General features: G+C 29.4%; 1 protein-coding gene across 2 annotated transcripts; it reads right to left on the bottom strand.

The window, feature by feature from the left end:
* Positions 1–2,704: 2,704 nt before the first annotated feature.
* Positions 2,705–10,673, bottom strand: LOC109817375 (topless-related protein 1). 2 transcript variants are annotated; one of them, XM_020382608.3, is made up of 26 exons: positions 10,514–10,673; positions 9,951–10,088; positions 9,657–9,836; positions 9,429–9,542; positions 9,191–9,349; positions 8,568–8,745; positions 8,346–8,472; positions 8,146–8,255; positions 7,879–8,047; positions 7,665–7,774; positions 7,491–7,560; positions 7,305–7,378; positions 7,119–7,214; positions 6,944–7,039; positions 6,662–6,789; positions 6,310–6,544; positions 6,062–6,223; positions 5,900–5,992; positions 5,550–5,696; positions 4,681–4,791; positions 4,400–4,579; positions 4,189–4,317; positions 4,010–4,105; positions 3,633–3,821; positions 3,386–3,552; positions 2,705–3,212 (listed from the first exon to the last, which is right to left on the bottom strand). In XM_020382608.3, the coding sequence occupies exons 2-26, from the start codon at positions 10,028–10,030 to the stop codon at positions 3,008–3,010; spliced, it is 3,405 nt and encodes a 1,134-aa protein (XP_020238197.2). In that variant the 5' UTR covers positions 10,031–10,088; positions 10,514–10,673; the 3' UTR covers positions 2,705–3,007. The 2 variants fall into 2 exon arrangements, with proteins under 2 accessions (XP_020238197.2, XP_082930834.1); XM_083074708.1 differs by lacking the exon at positions 10,514–10,673 and adding an exon at positions 10,231–10,350.
* Between the last annotated feature and the right edge of the window lie 9,714 nt (positions 10,674–20,387).

The following is a 20,387-nucleotide window of genomic DNA, read 5'->3' as shown; positions in this document are numbered from 1 at the left end:
TAAATTTTTAGAAAATAATTATTTTATATAATTTTTAAACTCAAGTATTTATTAAACATGTTAGTTTTTACTTATTTATTTTTTTTACAATAATTGCATTGAAACTATTTTATAATCTTAGATATATTATTTCAACTTTTATCATTAGGTCGACTTTAGTAATATCAAATTTTAATATTATCACTTAAGATAAGTAGTTTCAACTTCAAGGACTATTTTAATAATCTGTACACTTTCATAAACTAAAATAATAGTTTACTTAAAAATTATGATTATTGTTGAGTCTCTTTTATAAGTGTTTTTACTAAAGGAGAGGAGACTTCATTCTACCTTAACCAAACATAACTCACATATTCCAAAATACCCTTATATTTTATATATCAATTTCAACAATTGTATCAAAATAATTCACATGCATAGATGGTTTTTTTTCATTTTTTATTTATTTATTAGAATTACAATGACAACTGACACTTGAATTTAAGACGTTCTACATCCTAAATCAACCTAATGGTTGTCTTCATCTCCCTTATTCTCATTTCGTTCATTTTGAAAGTCTATGGTTCGGTAATACATTAATTCATACGAATATAATTGAATGAAAGAAATAAAAATGTTAATTTGCAAGCACGCCAATCATTAGTATTTATTAATAAAAACCTACTTGTGTTCCGATTTTCTTATTGGGGAAATTGAAATTGATCTGAACGATGAAGGGGGCCCTGGCAGTAGGTGCCAAACAAGTGAAAACAGTGGCTGTGCAGGTGGATCTCAACTGTATTTGTGTGAAAATAAATCATATTTGACCCTACCCTATCTCACTAGGTCCTAAAGTTAAATGAAGCATTTATCAACACAACTAAAAAACATTGAAGCATATACTTCTTCTGACACCGAACTGTTTACAAAAATAAAAAAAATAAAAAAAAATACAATGACTGGCTCCGCAATAGCTTCCTTGAGACAGGAGGAAAAGACCAACCCCAAATTTAATGTTCGACAAGTTAAAATTAGGAAAAAAAAAAAAAAAAAAAAAGTTATACTCCTACGTATTTAAAATATAAGTCACGTTAGGAAATTGATTCAAATTTTTCAATAAAATACACATAAAACTCATCTAATGATAAAAATATATTTAGAAATAAATCAAAACATATATTACCGACATCACTTTACCGTAAAAAATATTTTTTTTTAACTTATGATGTCATGATACTTTCTTAGAATGTTCATTTCAAAGATTTGATTTATTCCTAAAAATGACGAGATGTATCAATTTTATATATTTTTTTCTTTTACAATTTAATGAAAACTCACTGGTGACAGTTTTATATTATTTAATCATAAATTATGTATGATGAGATTATTGATTTTTATAATCATTATTTTAAAAGTTATCATCTATTACACTATTTAATAACGAGGTGAGATTTTACTACATACACATGTCTCTATAAGTAAGATGTTATTTACTTTGGATCTAAGTTTTCACGATTTATTTTTTAATATCATTCAAAAGACCTCTTGACCAATGGAGACAATTATATATATAAACTTATGTTCATCCTCTTATTTAAATAATGTGGGACCTTTCTTGCATTTCAATGATCATGCATTTAAAATTTATATTAATCTAGAATTAGTTGACACCTATTTTAATATATCAAATTTAACGCAATAAAATATAAATAATTTGATTACCCTCTTATTGTTATTTAATTTAAACAAAATTTAATATATACATTCAAGATAATACAAAATTATAATTCAACAATTGAATCAACAAATTTACCTTGAATATAAAATTATTGAATGTTATAATAGTAAAATTGTACTAGTGTGAGAAAGGATCAAATTATATCCGTGTAATTTTTATCAATTATTATATTATTCAATATATATATATATATATATATATATATATATATATATATACAAAATTATATGTATATATAAGTGCAAGTGAGTCACGTATTTTATTTAAAAAATAGTGAACAATTAATAATTAAAAGATATTATAGTTATTATAATAAATTAAGGGTAAAAAATTCTAAACAATATGTACACCCAAAAAGAAATTGTATTGCCTTCTTGAATGTTATACATGTTGCAAACTTAGTTATAAAGATTTTAAAAGTGTTTAAACTGTAAAAAAGATTATTAAAAAAAAAAAAAAAAAAAAAAAAAAAAAAAAAAAGCGGACAAACTTTACTTCAATATCATTCCAAAAAAACAAATTACTTTCACAAAGGGAAAGCCATTCTTCACAAACGCCGACAGTAAAAGCCGAAATGGGTATGGTATTCTTTCGAAATTGTTTCTCACACAAATAGAATAGCTCGTATAATTTGAAGGAAAAAATATCTCCTATTTGTAGTTTTTTCGTTTCTAATTACAAAAGCATTTCATTATTTTTCATTTTCTACTTTTAAAATTTATATAAAAATTAAAAAAATGCCTTTATTATTTACTGTTATATATACAAACCCCGAAAAAATATTTTAAAAAAAATGATCAAAAGTAAAAAATAAAAAATGAAAGACCAAACAACGTTTGAAACTACTAAAGATGGTAGAAGACTACAGCTTTACTCCTCATTCTTGGTTAAACTACGTCACACAAGTTACAAATTGTATAGAAAGTATGATGAAGACAAGATTAGCACACATGCAAGACAGGAATGGAACTAAGAAAAGGCAATAAGTTAGGATCAACCAATCTAATTAAATAGCCAGAAGAAGCTTTGAAAGTACTCAAAAGAACTTGTACATCTGTAGCATTAAAACTTGAAAAAAAAAAATCACATCTATTGGAAAATTACAATGTGGTTTTGGCCTTCAACCAAAAGAGTTGCTCCAGAGTTCTGGCATGACGTGATTGTGGATTGGATCAACTGAATTGGAGAGTGCCCTGCACTGCATCATTAACTTAAGTACAAATTTAGTTCTTAAAATGACTGGCCAGCAAGCCAAGTATGTAAAAGAAACTTGTCTTAGGCTGACAGGGATCATCTTTGAGCTTGATCTGAAGAAGGTCCAACTGAAGTAGCTGCCACATTGCTTGCTGACCCATTCTCTATAGGAGGAGGCACACCCCACTTACCCTCAGATTCAAGGGGTTCAAAAACATGAACTCCCCCATCTGACAGACCTACAGCAAACTGATTTGGTTCTTGTGGGTGTGCGGCGATTACAAGCGGTTGTACGTTGGAACTGCAGCATGAAGACTATGTTAGTACTCAACAAAAAGTATTTGAAAGATTATAAATTTAGAATAATGCAGGGTAACTTCGAATTAATGACTAAATTATAGGCAATGGCACAATTAGATTCAGTTTTAGATCGACTCTCGTTCTAGCAGCAGTATAAAAATGTTAAAGGGTTACCTGACACTTGAAGGAAGATAAGAAGAAGGATTGATACGACAACGTAATCTGAGATTTGAAGCACTAAATACACAGATTGTTGCGTCTAAAAAGCTGGCATATATCAGCTGGCTATCACATGAGTAAGTTGCATGTGATATTGGTGCGGATGAATCTCGCGTGAACCACTGCAATTGAAGTTACGGGTGTCAGACAAAAGCATTATAAACAAAATTATTTACACAACACATTGAACTCTGAGGCTAACCTGTTTTAGACCATCTAGTTTTGTTGCTTCATAAATGGCGAGCTGAGTTTCATGTACAACCAAGAATTGTAATTGATCTAGATGAAACTGTACACGAGTATCAGACTGTGCTGGTGGTGTCCTCCCAGGAGGAAGCTGTAAGAATCTAGACTTCTGCTTTTCCCATCCATCAGTATTCCAAACACAAATCTGCATAATAAACACAGCTCAAAAGTAACTCTCCGTATCATTACTATGAAAATTGGATCGCCATTTTGTATACTGAAAGGGGACATACACTTGATAAAAATCAGTTAAACACTCTTGAACTCTTCCTAGTGCAATTTAATCATAGAAATTCAGATTCTGAAGACAGATATATAATAAGCAATCATTACCTGAGCATCTGCTCCAGATGAAACTAATACATTCAATACATGAGAGAAAGCAAGACCAGTAATTCTTTTAGTATGGCCTTTGAGTTTGCTTTTAACCTGCAAAAGAACTTGGCATTACCACCAAAAATCTCAAATCACGAGTACAAAGTACAAACTGTTTACAGACACAGCTCCGTTACCTCGTCAACACGGACATTGTATATTTGAATAGAGGAATCATCCATGCCTATGGCAATAATATTGTTATCTTGAGGATGGAAAGCTAGAAAGGTTGCTGCAGGAGGCGGAGGCATGAAAGTTGTCATAGTCTGCACTTGGCCAAGATTGAAATTGGTTAATTGGCAAAATTCTAAAATGCAGTCTTAAATAATGACTGGGCTCTTGGGTTACCTTAAAAGTCATCATATTGAACAGAGATATCTTCCCTCCTGATGCAGACATTACGTACGAGTCATTTTTGGACAAGGCAAAGCAGGGTACAGCATCCTCGGGATTGCTATCAGCAATGTCATTGGTCATCAGGATGCCACTAGATGGTTGCCACAACTGAGGTTGCAAAGTAGCAGTGGCCTACAGGATGAAATATCAACATCAAAAGAATATAATTTCAATTGCCAATTTCTGAATAGAAAATGGTAGACTAACAGAATTAACTTCACATGTTCTCACACCTTGCCAGACGAGTTACGCTCACTTCGCTGCCATTTCCAAAGCAGGTGAATGGCATTTGATGCTAATGCCAGAATAGCATTACCAGAATTTGTATATATCAACCTTGATATCTGTCAAAAAAGATCATAATAATTTCATTCATGGAGAAGAGTGAGCCAGAGAAGCCTTGCAAGAATGAAGGTCACAATTATCCAATCATTTTTAATTTTTTTTATATTTTAATTTTTGAGCCATATTTAGGGATTAAAATTATTTTGTATAAATGATTAAGGATTCATTAACTTTTCACTATGTTATGCTTAAACACTACCATAATACAATATAACGTGACATCAGCAATAGATAAGATAAGACAGAAAAATTACATGAAAAACACTATACTCAACTACTTCAGCTCCCATATTTATGCATCAACACACACAAAATAGGTTCTATATAAATGATAATACAAACTGGAATCATAAGTATGACCAATACAAAATTTCACATTGGATAGGACAATTTTTTCGGCAAAAGTTAATAGAAGCAAGAAACCCCCAATTCTCCTAGTTGCATAAAGCTAACTCCGGAAAATACTAGGGTTACCAGATAATAGGAAAAGGCTCCTTTAATGTAACCAGGCAAGGGTTATCCAATCTAGTGACTAAGATCGTATTGCACTTCAGATTAAATTAAGGGTGGATAGAATAGAATCACTTTAACTGAGCCTTTTCCTTGGTAATTATAGTGGAAATCATCACTAAGGACTACATGGGTTTGAGATACCACTACATCTAACCATGAAAACTCTTGTGAAGTTGCAATCAGAGTTTGTTACTAAAATTTCTATGGGAGGGTGTATACAATAAATTTGAAGTGAATAACATACCTTGTTTACTCTAACATTCTCAGGTAGCTTCAAGGATCTACATTGAGATGGTTCATTGATTTCAGTGAGCTTCCATATCTTTGACTTGTCATTCGATTCTTCACTTATTCTAGGTTTAACATCACCCAAGTTTCGGGTATCCCCATTCTGACAAGATAAAATTGCCAAAAAGTTAAATCAATAAATAGTAGTCATCATAATAAGTGTGATCATTCCTGTTTCCCAGTAAATGAAGAAAATACATTATTTAACAAGAGTTGCATGTTGAGGAATAACATAAACATTAAAAAGAACGGCACAAGTAGCATGCAAATAAAAAGTCCCACTGACACAAGGACAAGTTTACAAACCATTCCGGCAATAGCTACTACAGACGAAGCCCTCTCTGCCAGTGCAGCACTGGTTGCAGCAGCAGCAGCAGCAGAAATTGGATTAATTGTTGGCTGCCACAAACATTGTGTTAGATTAGGTTATACTAATAAGTAAGGAAAGTATAATATATACAAGTCTACCTTTGCCAAGACTTCTGGTTGTCTTGATGCATCATATGAAGAATTCTCTAGTGTACGCAACAAACGAATACCATCCCCATTGGCTAAAATTTTAATTCCATTCTCATTCGCAGAGACAGCTAAAAGAGTTCCATCCTTGTTGAAACGAATACGTGGGCTTGCCTAGAGTTTAGAAAAGGCAACAATTAGCAAGTAACTACTATTTCTAGACGCTAGCTCTCCAATTTGCAATAAAATAATTAACTTACAGGAAGACCCCCATCAGCATCAACAGTTGTCAAAAGCTGAACATTATCCATATCCCAGAATTTGATGGAGAAATCATCACCAGCAGCCAAAAACCGATTTTTGGTTGTATCAAATTGCACAACTCCCAAAGATCGTTTACGAAATCCTTGATAAGTTCTTTTCACAGCTCCTTCACTTTCATTCCACTCAACAATAGAGGATTCCCCCTCTTTGCTTGTCCCACATGAAAAGAGCCTGTAGTATACATTCATAGCCAAAAACATATGAACATTGAGTAATGAAAAGGAAGTATAATTCAACCATGCAGCAAGATTCAGCACAATACAAGGATCCATGGTTGAGAATATATACCTTGTACCATCAGCACTATAAGCCATGGTTGTGCACCATCGACCTGGAGCTTCATAATCAACACGAGATCCCAAATTGTCATACAACCATGCTTTTATTTTTCCATCTAATGCTGTTGAAAAGATGAACTACAACATCACAGGACAACAAGCATCAGCAAGAAAACCAACCAGAAAAAATAGTGAATGAATTTGGGAGGGGAGTGGATATTAATATAGCTGAAGGAAACATGCCAACAAACTCATCTAACAATTCCTAATGGTACGGAAATCAATTTTCTACCTGAATGTTTTCTTTATAATGTGGACAGACAGAATAAACAGGAGCCTCATGACCTTCAAAAATATACTGCCTTGCACCCGAAGCAGCATCCCATACCTTAAATTACAAAATTTAGTTAGCAACATATTCAATCCTCCATTTCAGGAAACCAAGCCCGTGTTCTGACAAAACTTACCTTAATGGTCTTATCATCACCACAAGTTATCACACATAGTTGCTTATTTGGATGGGAGAATGCTAGATCATTTACTCCACCAACATGAGCATCAATCTGGTAAACAGGTTCATAAGTAAACAAACACAATAATGCACATGTGTATATATGTATGTATATGTATATATTAGGTATGCATGTGTGTACCTCCAGGTGGTGTCGTATTTCCTCCCCACCATGATAAGAGTATATCTGAACAATGTGCCTTGAGTAAGCAACTCCTGTTCCTCAAACAAACTCAGATGTTACAGATTGGTTCACTTGACATCCCAAGGTAAATATATCATCATCATTGTTTCAAACATTGAAGAATTCAAAAAATTCTCTACTTACCAAATAAAGCACCATCAGGACTCCAAATCACACGATTGACAGAAACACCCGGATCTTTGACAAGAGCAGCCTGAATTGATCACAATTAGGTTTTTCTTCAGTCATGGAAAAATTACAAATCTTGCAGTTTGGCACAAATTCCTATAACGAACATTCATAAGGTAAAGAGCCAACCTGAAATGGCATTGAACATGCACTAAGATCCCAAACTTTGAAATTTCTTGAGACCAACCGCTCCCTAGAACCCACCTCCCACAAAGCAATGTCCCCCACATTTGTACCAACTGACATATTGCATCAAATAAAAGTCAAGTGGCAATTTGATAGCAAAAACAAGCAAATGAAAAATAAATCAATGCTACTAAAAGGTCTTAGAAGAGCAGCAGACCAAGAAGTAAAGATTGTTGAACTGGATGAAAGTCCATGCTCATAGGAGATGAACCCTGATTAAGAGTTCGCACGACAGCCTTAGGTATGTCATCAGGTGCATTAAAAGCTTGACTATGCTGACCATGACCTGGGAATGTTGCTGACAACACATTGACAGGTAGATTCACCTGCATAAAGTGATGAATAGCCAAAAACATGAGGTCAAAACTTACATATGCCTACCAATGAATTGCTAATGGTATGTCCATAAGCAAAGCCAGATTACCTCATCTGAAATTCCCATTGGCCTTGTTCTCTTAGCAACATGATCTGAGTCTCCAGATGGATAGTCAACAGAAGGATTAGTTGGGGGGGTCCTAGGATGCTTCAAAGAAGCTTAACAAGGCAATGAAACATGTTAAAAGCAAGATCAATTTTTTTATATGATTGCAGTACGACTACAACTAAAGAGTTGGTGAATAATACCAGGGATCGATGGAGCACCAAGACCTATAGCTCCACCTCCAGATACTGCAGCATGTGCTACCGTGGTAGGATTTGACATCCAACCAGCCAGGGGTGTTGGCACTGGTGCTGGCGTAGGCTGAAAAGGCTGTAAGCAAAAAAGCACCAAAATAAGAATCAACAGAACCATGAAATGATGATCACTATACTGAAGAAAGATGGATAATCAGTTCAGGAGCTCACCCCATGTGCACCAAGTGGAGGAAATCCTCCAGCCTTAGGCAAGGAACCTAGTAGTGGATTATTAGCAGGTGAAGGAGCACGTGCACCATTTGGTTGTCCACATGAGTGATCCACAAAAAGAGTTTTTATATCTGGATTTGGCCGTGGATTCTTGCAAAGTTGATGCTGCCAATTTAAGCTGTAATTGGTTTTTTAAAGGAGAAAAACATTCTTTGTTAATAGAAGATAATTTAATCAATTTGTCAGAAGAGTATTTAATGCAAAACCTAGCACCTTAACTGCATAACAGTGATCTATAATTTAACAGCAAACAGGCAGAGAAGCAGATAATGCACAGTCAAAAATTGACCCACATTGCGCTGGACACCAATAGAGATTGATGGAACTAAAGTTATCCCCTCCTCATATTGATTAAAAACAAATTGTAATTGTTACATGTAAAAGGAAATTATGAATGATCTAATAACGGTAACATCAAGATTTATAAACCAATAAACACAGGAATCTAAATATGGCAGATAAATTCCACCAATTGTAAATAATGATACTAAATGATTGCATTAGGTACCAGAATGTTGTTTCACATTCAGAGTACAAATCTGAGTTCCATATTGAGAAATTACCTTTGATTGATGAGGGTCCGTAACCTTGAGTTTTTAAGGTTGGGAAATTGCAATTTGTCACGAAATAAGGGATTTGCTTCAATGAGCTTTTTGAGCTCAACCAACATGATTGCTCGGGCGGACTTTGTATCACCATACTTAGACAACTGCTCATTTTCCCTACATTACCAGAAACACATTAGCTGTGAATCTTACACTACTTTGACACTGAAAACGAGGCAAAAATTAAGATTGGTACCTAAAATTTTCCAATGTCAAAAGCTGTGTGATTTCCTTGAACAATTCTTCGTTAAAAGTGGCAAATACTTTCAAATCCTTCACCAATATTTCTACAGCTTTGGACCGGTCATGCCTACCAAAATTTAAAACAGTTCAACTATAAACTTGTACGCCAGTGGAAACCTAGAACTAAAATAATGCTGGGAGTCAGCAACAGAATCTAAATGCGAACTTGTTGTGAGCTTACTTATCTAATGCCTCCAGATACTTCTGCTTCCTTATCTCAAAAAATATCTTCATAGAATACCTATTATCATCCACCTTGGTGAAACCAGAGAGGTATTTTTCCACTTCGTCCCAATTCCCATTGTGCACTTCATCCTCAAAATATTTCATGTTAAAGAAAAACCCTGACTCCTGCTCAAGCCTAGTATTATTTTTAACAAAAAAGAAATAATTAGTTAATTAATGAATGTGGTAAAAAAAAACATACAAGGAACACACCAAAATAAAACCTAACAAAATAACAGAGTAGCCCCACTTGTGCACAGTCTCCTTGAACTTTTCCTCATCAAGAAACTGCAAGATCAAGAACACCAATTCCCTACTAAGAGACGACATCAGAACCCCCAACGTCTTCGATTAGATACACACTAGAATGAGCAACAGTGAACTAGATCTGCAAAAACAAAAATTAAAAATTAAAAAATAAATAGCCGCAAGGGTCAGCCACATAAACCACAGAAAAATCCCAAAAAAATAAATAAATAAATAAATAACACTAATAATTGAAATCTGCACCGTCAAAGAAATCATCTAACCAGAAGCATTTATTTATGGAAGAAAACCGTCCATATTTCCAAAATTAACCAAAGAAAAAAAAAACGATGCGGTTTCTGTGGCCAAACGAAAACGAAGAGAAAAACGAAAACGATTTGACTCTATCTACATCCCACACGATCGACAAACTACCTTTAATCCTAGATGCATGAACCAAAAGTTTCAACCAAAAAAAAAATAAAGACAATTTTTTTATTAAAAAAGTAAAAAAAAAAAAATGGAAAAGCCACAGATTCGGAAAACATGAAAGGGAGAAACTCTAACCTTCAAAGCTAACACATCGCAGACCAAACCCTCTCTCTCTTCCGATTCTCGCACTTTCTCTCTCCTCGCGGAAATGGACTAATCTACTCGCTCTCTCTCTAGAAACTCGAAAATATATATAGAGAGAGAAAGAGGTGATTTGAACTTGCAGAAATAGGGCGTTTTTTATATAGGAGGCGACAGATAGAGGAGATGATAAGTATCTCGAATTATCAACTTTGCATGATAAGCTATCGGGGAAGTGGACGCACTTATATTACAAGTGCAGTTAATTGCGGGGCCCACTAAGCCGGCTTCGGTTTTGTCTAAACAATCGGCTCGGAATCTCGAGCTAACAGCTGTCCTTGAGCTCCAGAGCGTGGGCAATGTTCCGGTGGTGGCGGGTGTACGAGATCCACCGTTGGATGAATGGGTTACGTATGTGTGGATGATGACGTGGAGAATCGGAGGGTGAAGATGGGAGGTTGAAAGGTAGGGATAGTTGCTGAGAAAGCGACTTTTACTGGGTTGAGATCCCCCGGTAACGACAAAGTTTCTGGGAGGGGGGTTCCATTAAGTTTGACCCCGGAGTTTGCGGAATATTACGGTGCATGCCATGGCGAGTTATCGGCATGCGATATAGGAATAGGAGACGAGATGAGAGTTAGTAAAGTGAAGTGAATTAAATGTGTGGTCAGAGAGGTGTGTAGGTTATTGTCCTTGTCAGGTGTGTACGTCTGCCTGTTCTTTTCCACCTAGTAAGTAGTAACAATAAAATAATAATATTCACTCATCACGGACAAATTTAAGTGCTCAACAATCCAAATTATAAAATTAATTTCAACTTATTACAACCACTAATTTATGCTTCTCATCATTAATCAAATTTATTTTTTTTACATCTACATAAAGTTCAAATCAGAACTAAAAATATTAATGTTTAATTTTTTTAGATTTAACTTCAACACATTTCATTTTTAAAATAAAGTAGGATAATAATAGTTTATTAAAATTAATGATAAAGTTATGATTTTTTTTAATTTTATTATATATATATATATATATTTTTTTAATTTTATCATAATTATTGATCATTAATTTTTAATCAATTATTGTTAGTGATTCTATCTTTTAAAATACACTCTTTTATTTTAGAAAACCTAAATTCTTTTTTTTAATATGTCAACTTGGTAAGAAAAATAATTATATTTTCTCCAATTTTAAATATAAATAACCAAAATTAAATTTATAATAATTAACATCATTTAAGTTTACTGGTCTCTTTTTATGAGGTTTATTGATCTCTTTTAAAACAACTTATATCTCTAAAACATTCTTTTTCAAGTTTGATATTAAAAATAAAAACTAACTAATAAGAATATAATTTTAATTAAATGAATGAGTATTTAGAGACTATAGTATTATATAAAGTAAAATTAGTTGAATTTTTTTATATATAGAATCAATAGACATGAATTTTATTTTTTTATTTATATTCAAAACTAGAAAGTGTCTCTTAATCATAAATAAAAAGTATTGAATCAAACTCAAAAAAAAATTAATATATTAAATTTTTTTTAGAGGAGATTAATATATAAATTAGATACTAAAAGTGACAACATTTTTTATAATCATGATATTGAGAGTGTCAACTAATTTTATTAGTAATTAATCTTAATCAAAGAATATGTCTAATTATTTTTAATAAGATTTCTTTTTCTAGATACATTTATTTATTCAAAATTTGAATCCAAAATTTAAAAATATCAAACTCAATTACATCAACAACTTATTCATCATTTATTTTTTTTCCTAAATATATATTTTGTTATAATTCAATGTCCAAAAATTTGATCTAATTTATCTTTTATGATTATTTTGTTAGCTTTCCACTCATTTCATTAACTAATGAATATAGGAAGTAGATGTAACGACCTGACATGATGGTTACACTTTATGGAATCACTCCTAACAGTGAAAAGTACATTACTAGAACATATAAGATTAAGGGAAGGAACATGATATATATATATATATATATATATATAGTATGCATATATAAATAAAATAATTAAACTAATATAAATAAGATATATACATGTATACAGTAATCCCAAATAATCTTATGTCCTAGTGTCGCTCAAGTACATCTATACAAGCTACACGTAGTAACATCACCATCACAAAAGATCACGCCATCTGCCTGCAACAACTCATCAAACTTAACCTTAATATGTTTTCGTACAATGTATGATCGTTGTTGTCCAAACCACCATGGAAATAAAAATGGTAAGTTAGAGTTTGAAAATATATACATATAAAAAAAAACAATCCTATAATATAGGACATCACATCACAATCATAGATGAAAGCTACAACACTCCAAGCAAGCATGTATCTCAGTTGAACCATGTCACACAAGACATCTAACAATGCACATGAACACATCATAACATATATCATATGCAAACACCTTAACTAATGTGTTATTACAGATTCATCTACAGAGACATCCTAACAACATGAGTAATCTAAGTGATTTCTACCCTACCGAACCAACCCAATCATTTCACACCTGAAACGTTGGCTTGATCACAACAAAAAGGAATACTTATCCCTCCTCTAGTTTCTTGGGTCTTATCATTTACCTGAATATTGACAGCTTAACTTTTACTCATTAAAAGGGTCATAAATAAAGTTATAAACCTCATTTTTAAGCGATTCCAAAGTCATTGGAAAGCTAACATCTAAGACTACAACTTTCACGAAGATCTTAGGATCAAATTCGTTCATTTTACACCATTGCTACAATGTTAAATCTGGCACTTAATGCTAGATTTCTGTCGTCCTAATTTTTTTTCATAATTACAACGTTTAACTACAGCTACAATATCTCTTCCAAACCATATTTTTCACTATTGAAGCACTCATTTTTTCATAATTACACCTTTTTTATTTGGAGTATCTTCAATGCTTCAATGTTATGTGCAAAAAAATTTCAACATTTGATGAATAATAAACCCAACAACTAAATTCTATCAAATCTCCAAAATCCCTTCACCCAACCAGCAATTCATGCTTCCAAATTCAGTATTTCTCACACATTAGCAACATATAACTTAGATTTTGAAGAAAATCAAACGTGTAAACCACATCACAACAATTAAACCATCAGATCTTTCTCCTTTCACCAAGAACACCAAGTTCTTCCAAGTCCAACATCCACTCCAAATTAAGTAAATCAGTCGACACTCAATGAGAATCAAGGTACATGTAATACCAATTCCAATAAAAAATAAAGTTCTAATTCTCTTTATCCAGATTCTAGTCGTGAAAAGAAGAAGATTTTGCAACCGCTTCTAAGGTAGCACCACACCACCACCACAACTTGTTTTTTTCTCTTTCATGGGTTAGCCATGGAGAAGAAATGATTCAGTCACAACACTCTCAAACATTCCAAGGACATACACTCTCAGCACCTATGAAGAGAAAAAGAAAGAAGTATGACTCACTATTACGATAGAAATGTTTGGAGATTAAATGATATATTCATATATATTTAGAATCAAAATGTTAACTTGTTACATTTAAAGGTGTAATTTTTTTATTATTTTTAATGATAATGTTTTTTATAAATATTTTTTAGAATAAATATGTTTAAGTTTATAAATATCATTCTATCTTATTTTTGTTGTTTTAAAAAATATTATTTTTGTAGATACTTGATATTTTTTTATTGTTTTGTTTTTGTCGTTACCACTTACTCTACTTTGTTTAGTGAAAAAATGATTAATAAAATAAAAAAATATTAATTAAAATATTTAAGTTAGTAAAAAAATAATTTAAATTAATATGATTAAATTATTTTTAGAAGGATAATTTTATTAAGTAATATATTTATTACTTTTATAAATAATTTGATTATATGTAATTTGTTTTTATAATTTATTTTTAATTCTTAGAATAATATTTTTTATTACATTTAAATTTTTTTCTTAATTTTTAATAATTTTATTTGTTAATATTATAATTTACTTTAATTCCTAGAATCTAGTTTTAATATCTTACTTTTAATATAAATTTTTACATTTCAATTTATTAATTGTAATGGATTGTAATAAAAAAGTTCAAAATATTCCAACCTGTAATTATGTCTTAAAAAATATATTATAATTTACTGTTAAATAAAGTAAATTATATTTTTTTAATCTACCAAAAAAATAATATTTTAAATTTAATTTTAAAATGAATTAATACATTGAAAAATAAAAACATTATTATAAAAATTAAACACTAAACATTATTATAAATAATTAAGTTTTTTTTTTATTTCTAACCAACTTAGACAACACATAGATGTACATACAGATAAGAGGTAACCAGTTAAAGAATCCCAATACGGGATGAATGGTTGATCCTTAAATCACAAAACTCAAGCAAATATCTTAATTAATATTCTTTATTTTATTACATATTTTAATATTAAATAAATTAGAGTTAATAATAAAAATTATAAATAAAAAAAATAGTAAAATATGTTAAAGATCTAAAAAGTGGTAAAACAAAACATAGTAATATTTATATATACTTAAAATATATTTAAGTTTTTTTTAATAAGTCAAAAATATTAATGAAAACATTTTAGCTGTTTTTAATGATTTTTTTAATCTCTCATTTATTATAATTTATCCTTTTTGTTTTAAAATTAAATTTTAATTATAATTTAAAAAATACTAATAATTAAAAAATTATATCACAGATTCACAATTTAAAATATTTATTATAAATTTAAAAAATATTTTTATGATAATTTATTTATTATAAATTTAATTTTAGTGTAATTTATATTTTCAAAAATATTTATTATTATAAATTTTATAAATATAAAATAAAAAATTTATCTTGTATATTAAAATCTTACTTTTTTTAGTAACATACATTTTTACCATGACATATATGCTAACAAACAGAAAAAACAAAGGAAAAACATATCTAAAATACTATATTAAAAACATAATATTTTTTAACATTTATATTTTTATTTGAGAGAAATTAAACTCTTTGTTTTATGGACCATTAAATATTGGTAGACAAATAAGTCTTTTTAAATTGAAAGGGTATCTTGCTAATGTGTGGAATTTTGGTTTTAAAAAAGAGGATAAGAAAATCATTTGTTTTACAAGTTTTCTATGTTTTTAAATGTATGGTTTGTATGTTTATCAAGATAGGTTTGAGAAATAATTTTCTATAACGATTTACAACAATTTATGAAACTTTTGAGTGATGTCATAATGATGAAGAAAGGTGGAGGATGATTTGATTTATTGTGGTGTGGATTATATAGGACATTGAGAATGGTATGTTGTTCTAAACTAAACAAGTAAATTTATTGGATATTGTAGATTAAAAAAAATAAAGTTTGTAGTTAGTTGAAGATGAGAATAAAGAAGTTTTCGCTTAATTGATTCTTAGATCTTGAATCTTTTAACTTGTTTGGAGTGATTAGTTAAATGGGTTCGTGGAAGGTAAAAAGAGATTGTGAGTATTGACATGGTGTGGTGATATAAGAGTGTCTTGATTTTGGAAAAAAGATAATAAGTTTAGATTTATATCATTTAATAACATCATTATTGTGTGACTATCATGTACTTTGAGATAGTTTTTTGACATTTAAGCATGTTTTAAGAGCATATGATTTGTGTTACTACATAATTATTGGATTTTTTATACTCTATACATTTTGTACTTTATTGAGTACGATTTAATAAATAAATTGTTATGCTCTTAAATATGTTTTTTTTATTATCAAAGAGTACTCTCTGTCTAGCACGAGAATAATCTCTTTTTCAAGTTTGATAGACACCAAATAGATGAACATTTCTTCTTAATTTATATATAACTAATTATATATATATATAACATATTTTAGATATAATATTGTAAATATGTCAATTGTTTTCCATTTTAAATTAACAATGTATCTTAAAAGATTTTTAAAGTAAAACATTAATTTTAATTTATGTTATAACATTAAATAAATATACATGAATCTTACCCTTCTTACCCTTTTATGCATGTGATAAGGATAATTTGAGAAATTTCAATTGAAAAATAATATCACGTAATTACATTCCTATTTAGTCCCATATTTTAATATAATTTATTAAAAATTTTAGTTATATAATAATCAATGAGAGCATTTTTAAGTGTTTTTCAATAAAAGTTTTTAAATATTTTTTTAAGTTTTTATTTATTTTAATTTTAATTTATCATATTTTATAAATTAAATTTAATATTTTAAAATAAATTATTAATAACTGATATAATATTGTGTCACAATAAAGTTATCACTATGAAAAAATTGTCTTATAATGATACAAGTATAGTGAAACAATATTTGTCACTAAAAATTACTCTTATTTATATTTATATTCTCATAATTGTTAAAAAAAATAGGTATAAAATATAATGACACATAATATATGTTTAATTTTATTCAAAATACATATTAAAATTTTGTGTAGGTATATGTTGAATAGATGGATACTTATGTATCATTGTTAGAAAAAGACTAACAACAAACCTTTTTAAATACACTCTCTAAATGTATTAAAAAGTGTGTTGATAGCCCTTCTCTTATATCTATAGTGACATTTTTATATATTATTATATATAATATTTCTTGTAGTGTATTTTTATCATAAATTTAAAATATAATTACAATTTTTTTTAAAAAAAATTAAATTAGTAAGTATTTTTTGAAATCGATTTTAGTATTTAATTCCATTTGGTCACTAAAAACAAAATGCAATCAACATTTATTTCAAATCAACCAATTTCTCATCATACTCAAAAAATACCACCACTTACAACATTCAAATATTTCTACCTTAAATCATAGTGTAATCACAACTTCATATAGGTTTTAAATAACACAAACACCACAAAATCAACAAGTAGTGAGTCCTAACTTTTCTTACCTCAAGATTATATCGAAAATGAGGAAGGAGAAGAACGAAACTTTGAGCAACTCCAAAATACTTTGCACAGTTTCACTACCTTGATTCAAGGTTCATATTAACCTGAATCACGAACAAAACAACTTCGATGAAATTTTAGAAAGAAAATCACCTCACTAAAAAATATTTAAAGAAGGCGACTCACATATCATAACACTTCTCTCTATATTTTTTTCTCTCTAAATTTTTGAAGAATCGAATATATGAGGCTCAATTATAAAGAAAAATCTTATATGTTTCTCCCCTCAAGATCAAATTAGATTTCTATCTAGAAAGCCCCCAAAAACTACCTAAACTCATAAGAAATCTTCAAATTCTAAAGTTCTTCAACACAAAAGGACAATTCAACACAAAAATATATAATTTTTAAAGTTAAAGGATAAAAAATCCTTAATTGATACAAAACCATAAATAGTACAATATATTTGTAAATGTGACAGTAATCCAATCTCAATATGATAGAATCAAATATTATATGTAACATATTTCTATTATAATTAGACCATAAATTTAAGAGTGAAATTAATTAGCATTGTATCTATAAATAATAAGGTTCTATGCTTCTATGAAACATGTTAACATGCAATATACTTTCATTCCATTTTCTTTTGTCTACTCTTATTTTTGTCTCTTAAAACATCAACAACATTTTATAACTTACATTGTTACAGAAATAACATTGTCCCATGAACTCGAGAAGGAGCAAACAAGGTGCATCCGACAAATACATAAATTGAATGAATGAACACACAAAGTGTATCAGCATGACTTTGGCTCTCGTACACAACCTTTTCTTTCTGGATATAATAATTGTCTATTAAATTTTGTTTGAACATGATAACTAGTCAATCAAAATGGATTTATAGTGGATGATACCGATGTGAATATGGATTGATTTTGAAAATTCGGATAATTTGGACAATCCTAATTTTTACTACAATCAATATAAAAGTCTTGTAAAAAAATTCAAAAGTTGGAAAAGGGTATAACATTTTACACCATTTGTATGAATAATCAATTTATAAAGTATTTTCTAGATTGGTAATTTGCATAAATGATTTTGAAAGGCTCCACATTCTAGACCATTTAATAAAGAACTTGATTTAGAAAATGTGAGTGTAAACACGTATGCATCGAGTTTATTTTTTTAAGTTTTTTTTATGTAGAATTAAAATAATGATTATCCGTCCTTAGATCTTATTGTGAATAATTAAGATTAAAATATACAAATTACATAAGTTTTTTTAAATCGTATGAGTGTTTTAAATTAAAGTGACTTTAAATCTTAATTATTCATATATAGTTATACAACTAAAATTTATTATTTTTATTTTCATATAAAAAGTTATTCTCAAGTGAAAAAACTTATCATTTTAAGAATATGGAACTTTCCACGCAGACCATAGAATCATAATTGAATGATTAAAATTAAAAATCATAAGTAATTACGTTATCATTTTCAAAAGGTTACGTATTTGTTTTAATTTCAACTATTCAAATATGATTTAAAATTTTAAAATTCTCATTTTTCACACTAATTATATATACTCGTGCAGGAAAGAGAGGAAGAGAGAATAGTACAAGGTCTAAAAGTGAGATGTTCACGTTGAGGGATACAAAAATCTAGAGGATGGCCCTCCTAAAATCGTCCCTATCGATAGAGTGCTTAAAAATAATTATGGGCTTAAAACAATTATGGTACAACCATTGATGCTATTTTTTTTTTTTTTTGGAAATGCCTCCTCAACAATACTCTCTTGTTTTCTTCTTTCTTAGTTCTTACCAAACACGCCAACATTTTCGTTTTTATATTGTCCAGAAAGAATAATGTTAAATCATAAAAGTTTACCATCTAATGTCTTCATATTATTCATCATCCAAAAGAACTAATTGTATTAAATGACAAATAATAAATGCAATCAAATTATTCTCCATAGCAGAGAAAAAGGAAAATAATGAAAATAAATAAGAGTTAATTACTTATACACTATCAGTATAAAAAAAAATTTATATTAACAATTAATTAAATTAGTTAATACTGTTATGTCATTTGTTTATTTAATTAAATTAAAATAAAAAAAAGTAGTATTAACAGATCTGATTGATTGTTAATATAAATTTTTTTTTATACTAACAGTGTATAGATGATTAACTTAATAAATAATTTGTTAAAAGGAAAAGAGTTTTTCTAAAATAAAGTAATTAAAATGGAAAAGGATGAGATTGAAATGGGAATGGGGAAGGGTCCTTTGATGGGTACAAAGAGAGCAGTGCAACTTGGCTCCTCTTGCTGGGTCCCACCTTCTCTCTCTAACTTTCAACTTCACTAGCTGCATCTGCTGTGGTGTGGTGTGGGCTATCTTTTCACAAATTAAATTAAATATATCATTTTTTATTGCATTTATTATTTTAATTTCTTTTTTTTCTTCTATTTATCTCAATTTTTAAAATTATTTTTTTTATAATCACGATCTAAAAGTATGAAGTATTTGTAACTGGAAATAACAATTAATTTCTAACTGAATTATAAATATTCTCATTTCAATATAATCTATCAAATTTTTATTAACTTAATTTAAAAATATAAATCACTATCTTTTATATTAATTAATATTAAATTTAAAATATTTAATACAATTATATACTTAAAATTCCAAACTTATAATTAAGTTGAAATAATCTGGCGATAGTAGATACTCCCTATCGTGGTATACAGCAATACATACATTTTTTTTAATATATATAACTACATGCACTTCTTTTAGGTGTGCCATTATCACAACTCTTAAATAAATAAATAAATAGGACTAAGAAGCAGTAGTTGCGTGCTTTTCGTGTCTGTATGTGTCTACCTGCCTCCTCTTTCTAATTACTTC

Source organism: Cajanus cajan, chromosome 5 (assembly GCF_000230855.2).
Source record: "Cajanus cajan strain Asha chromosome 5, NIPB_CcT2T_4, whole genome shotgun sequence".
NCBI lineage: Eukaryota > Viridiplantae > Streptophyta > Magnoliopsida > Fabales > Fabaceae > Cajanus > Cajanus cajan.
The sequence above is the reverse complement of the archived record's forward strand: the minus strand, read 5'-3'. Positions and strand labels throughout refer to the sequence as shown.

Bases quoted from the DNA above. Each gene is read 5' to 3' on its own strand.
- LOC109817375 (XM_020382608.3), bottom strand. From the start codon at position 10,030: ATGTCGTCTCTTAGTAGGGAATTGGTGTTCTTGATCTTGCAGTTTCTT. The intron at 7,379-7,490 runs GTAAGTAGAGAA...TTTGAGGAACAG, and splicing joins TCCTGATGGTGCTTTATTTG to GAGTTGCTTACTCAAGGCAC. The intron at 7,215-7,304 runs GTACACACATGC...CCTGTTTACCAG, and splicing joins AAATACGACACCACCTGGAG to ATTGATGCTCATGTTGGTGG.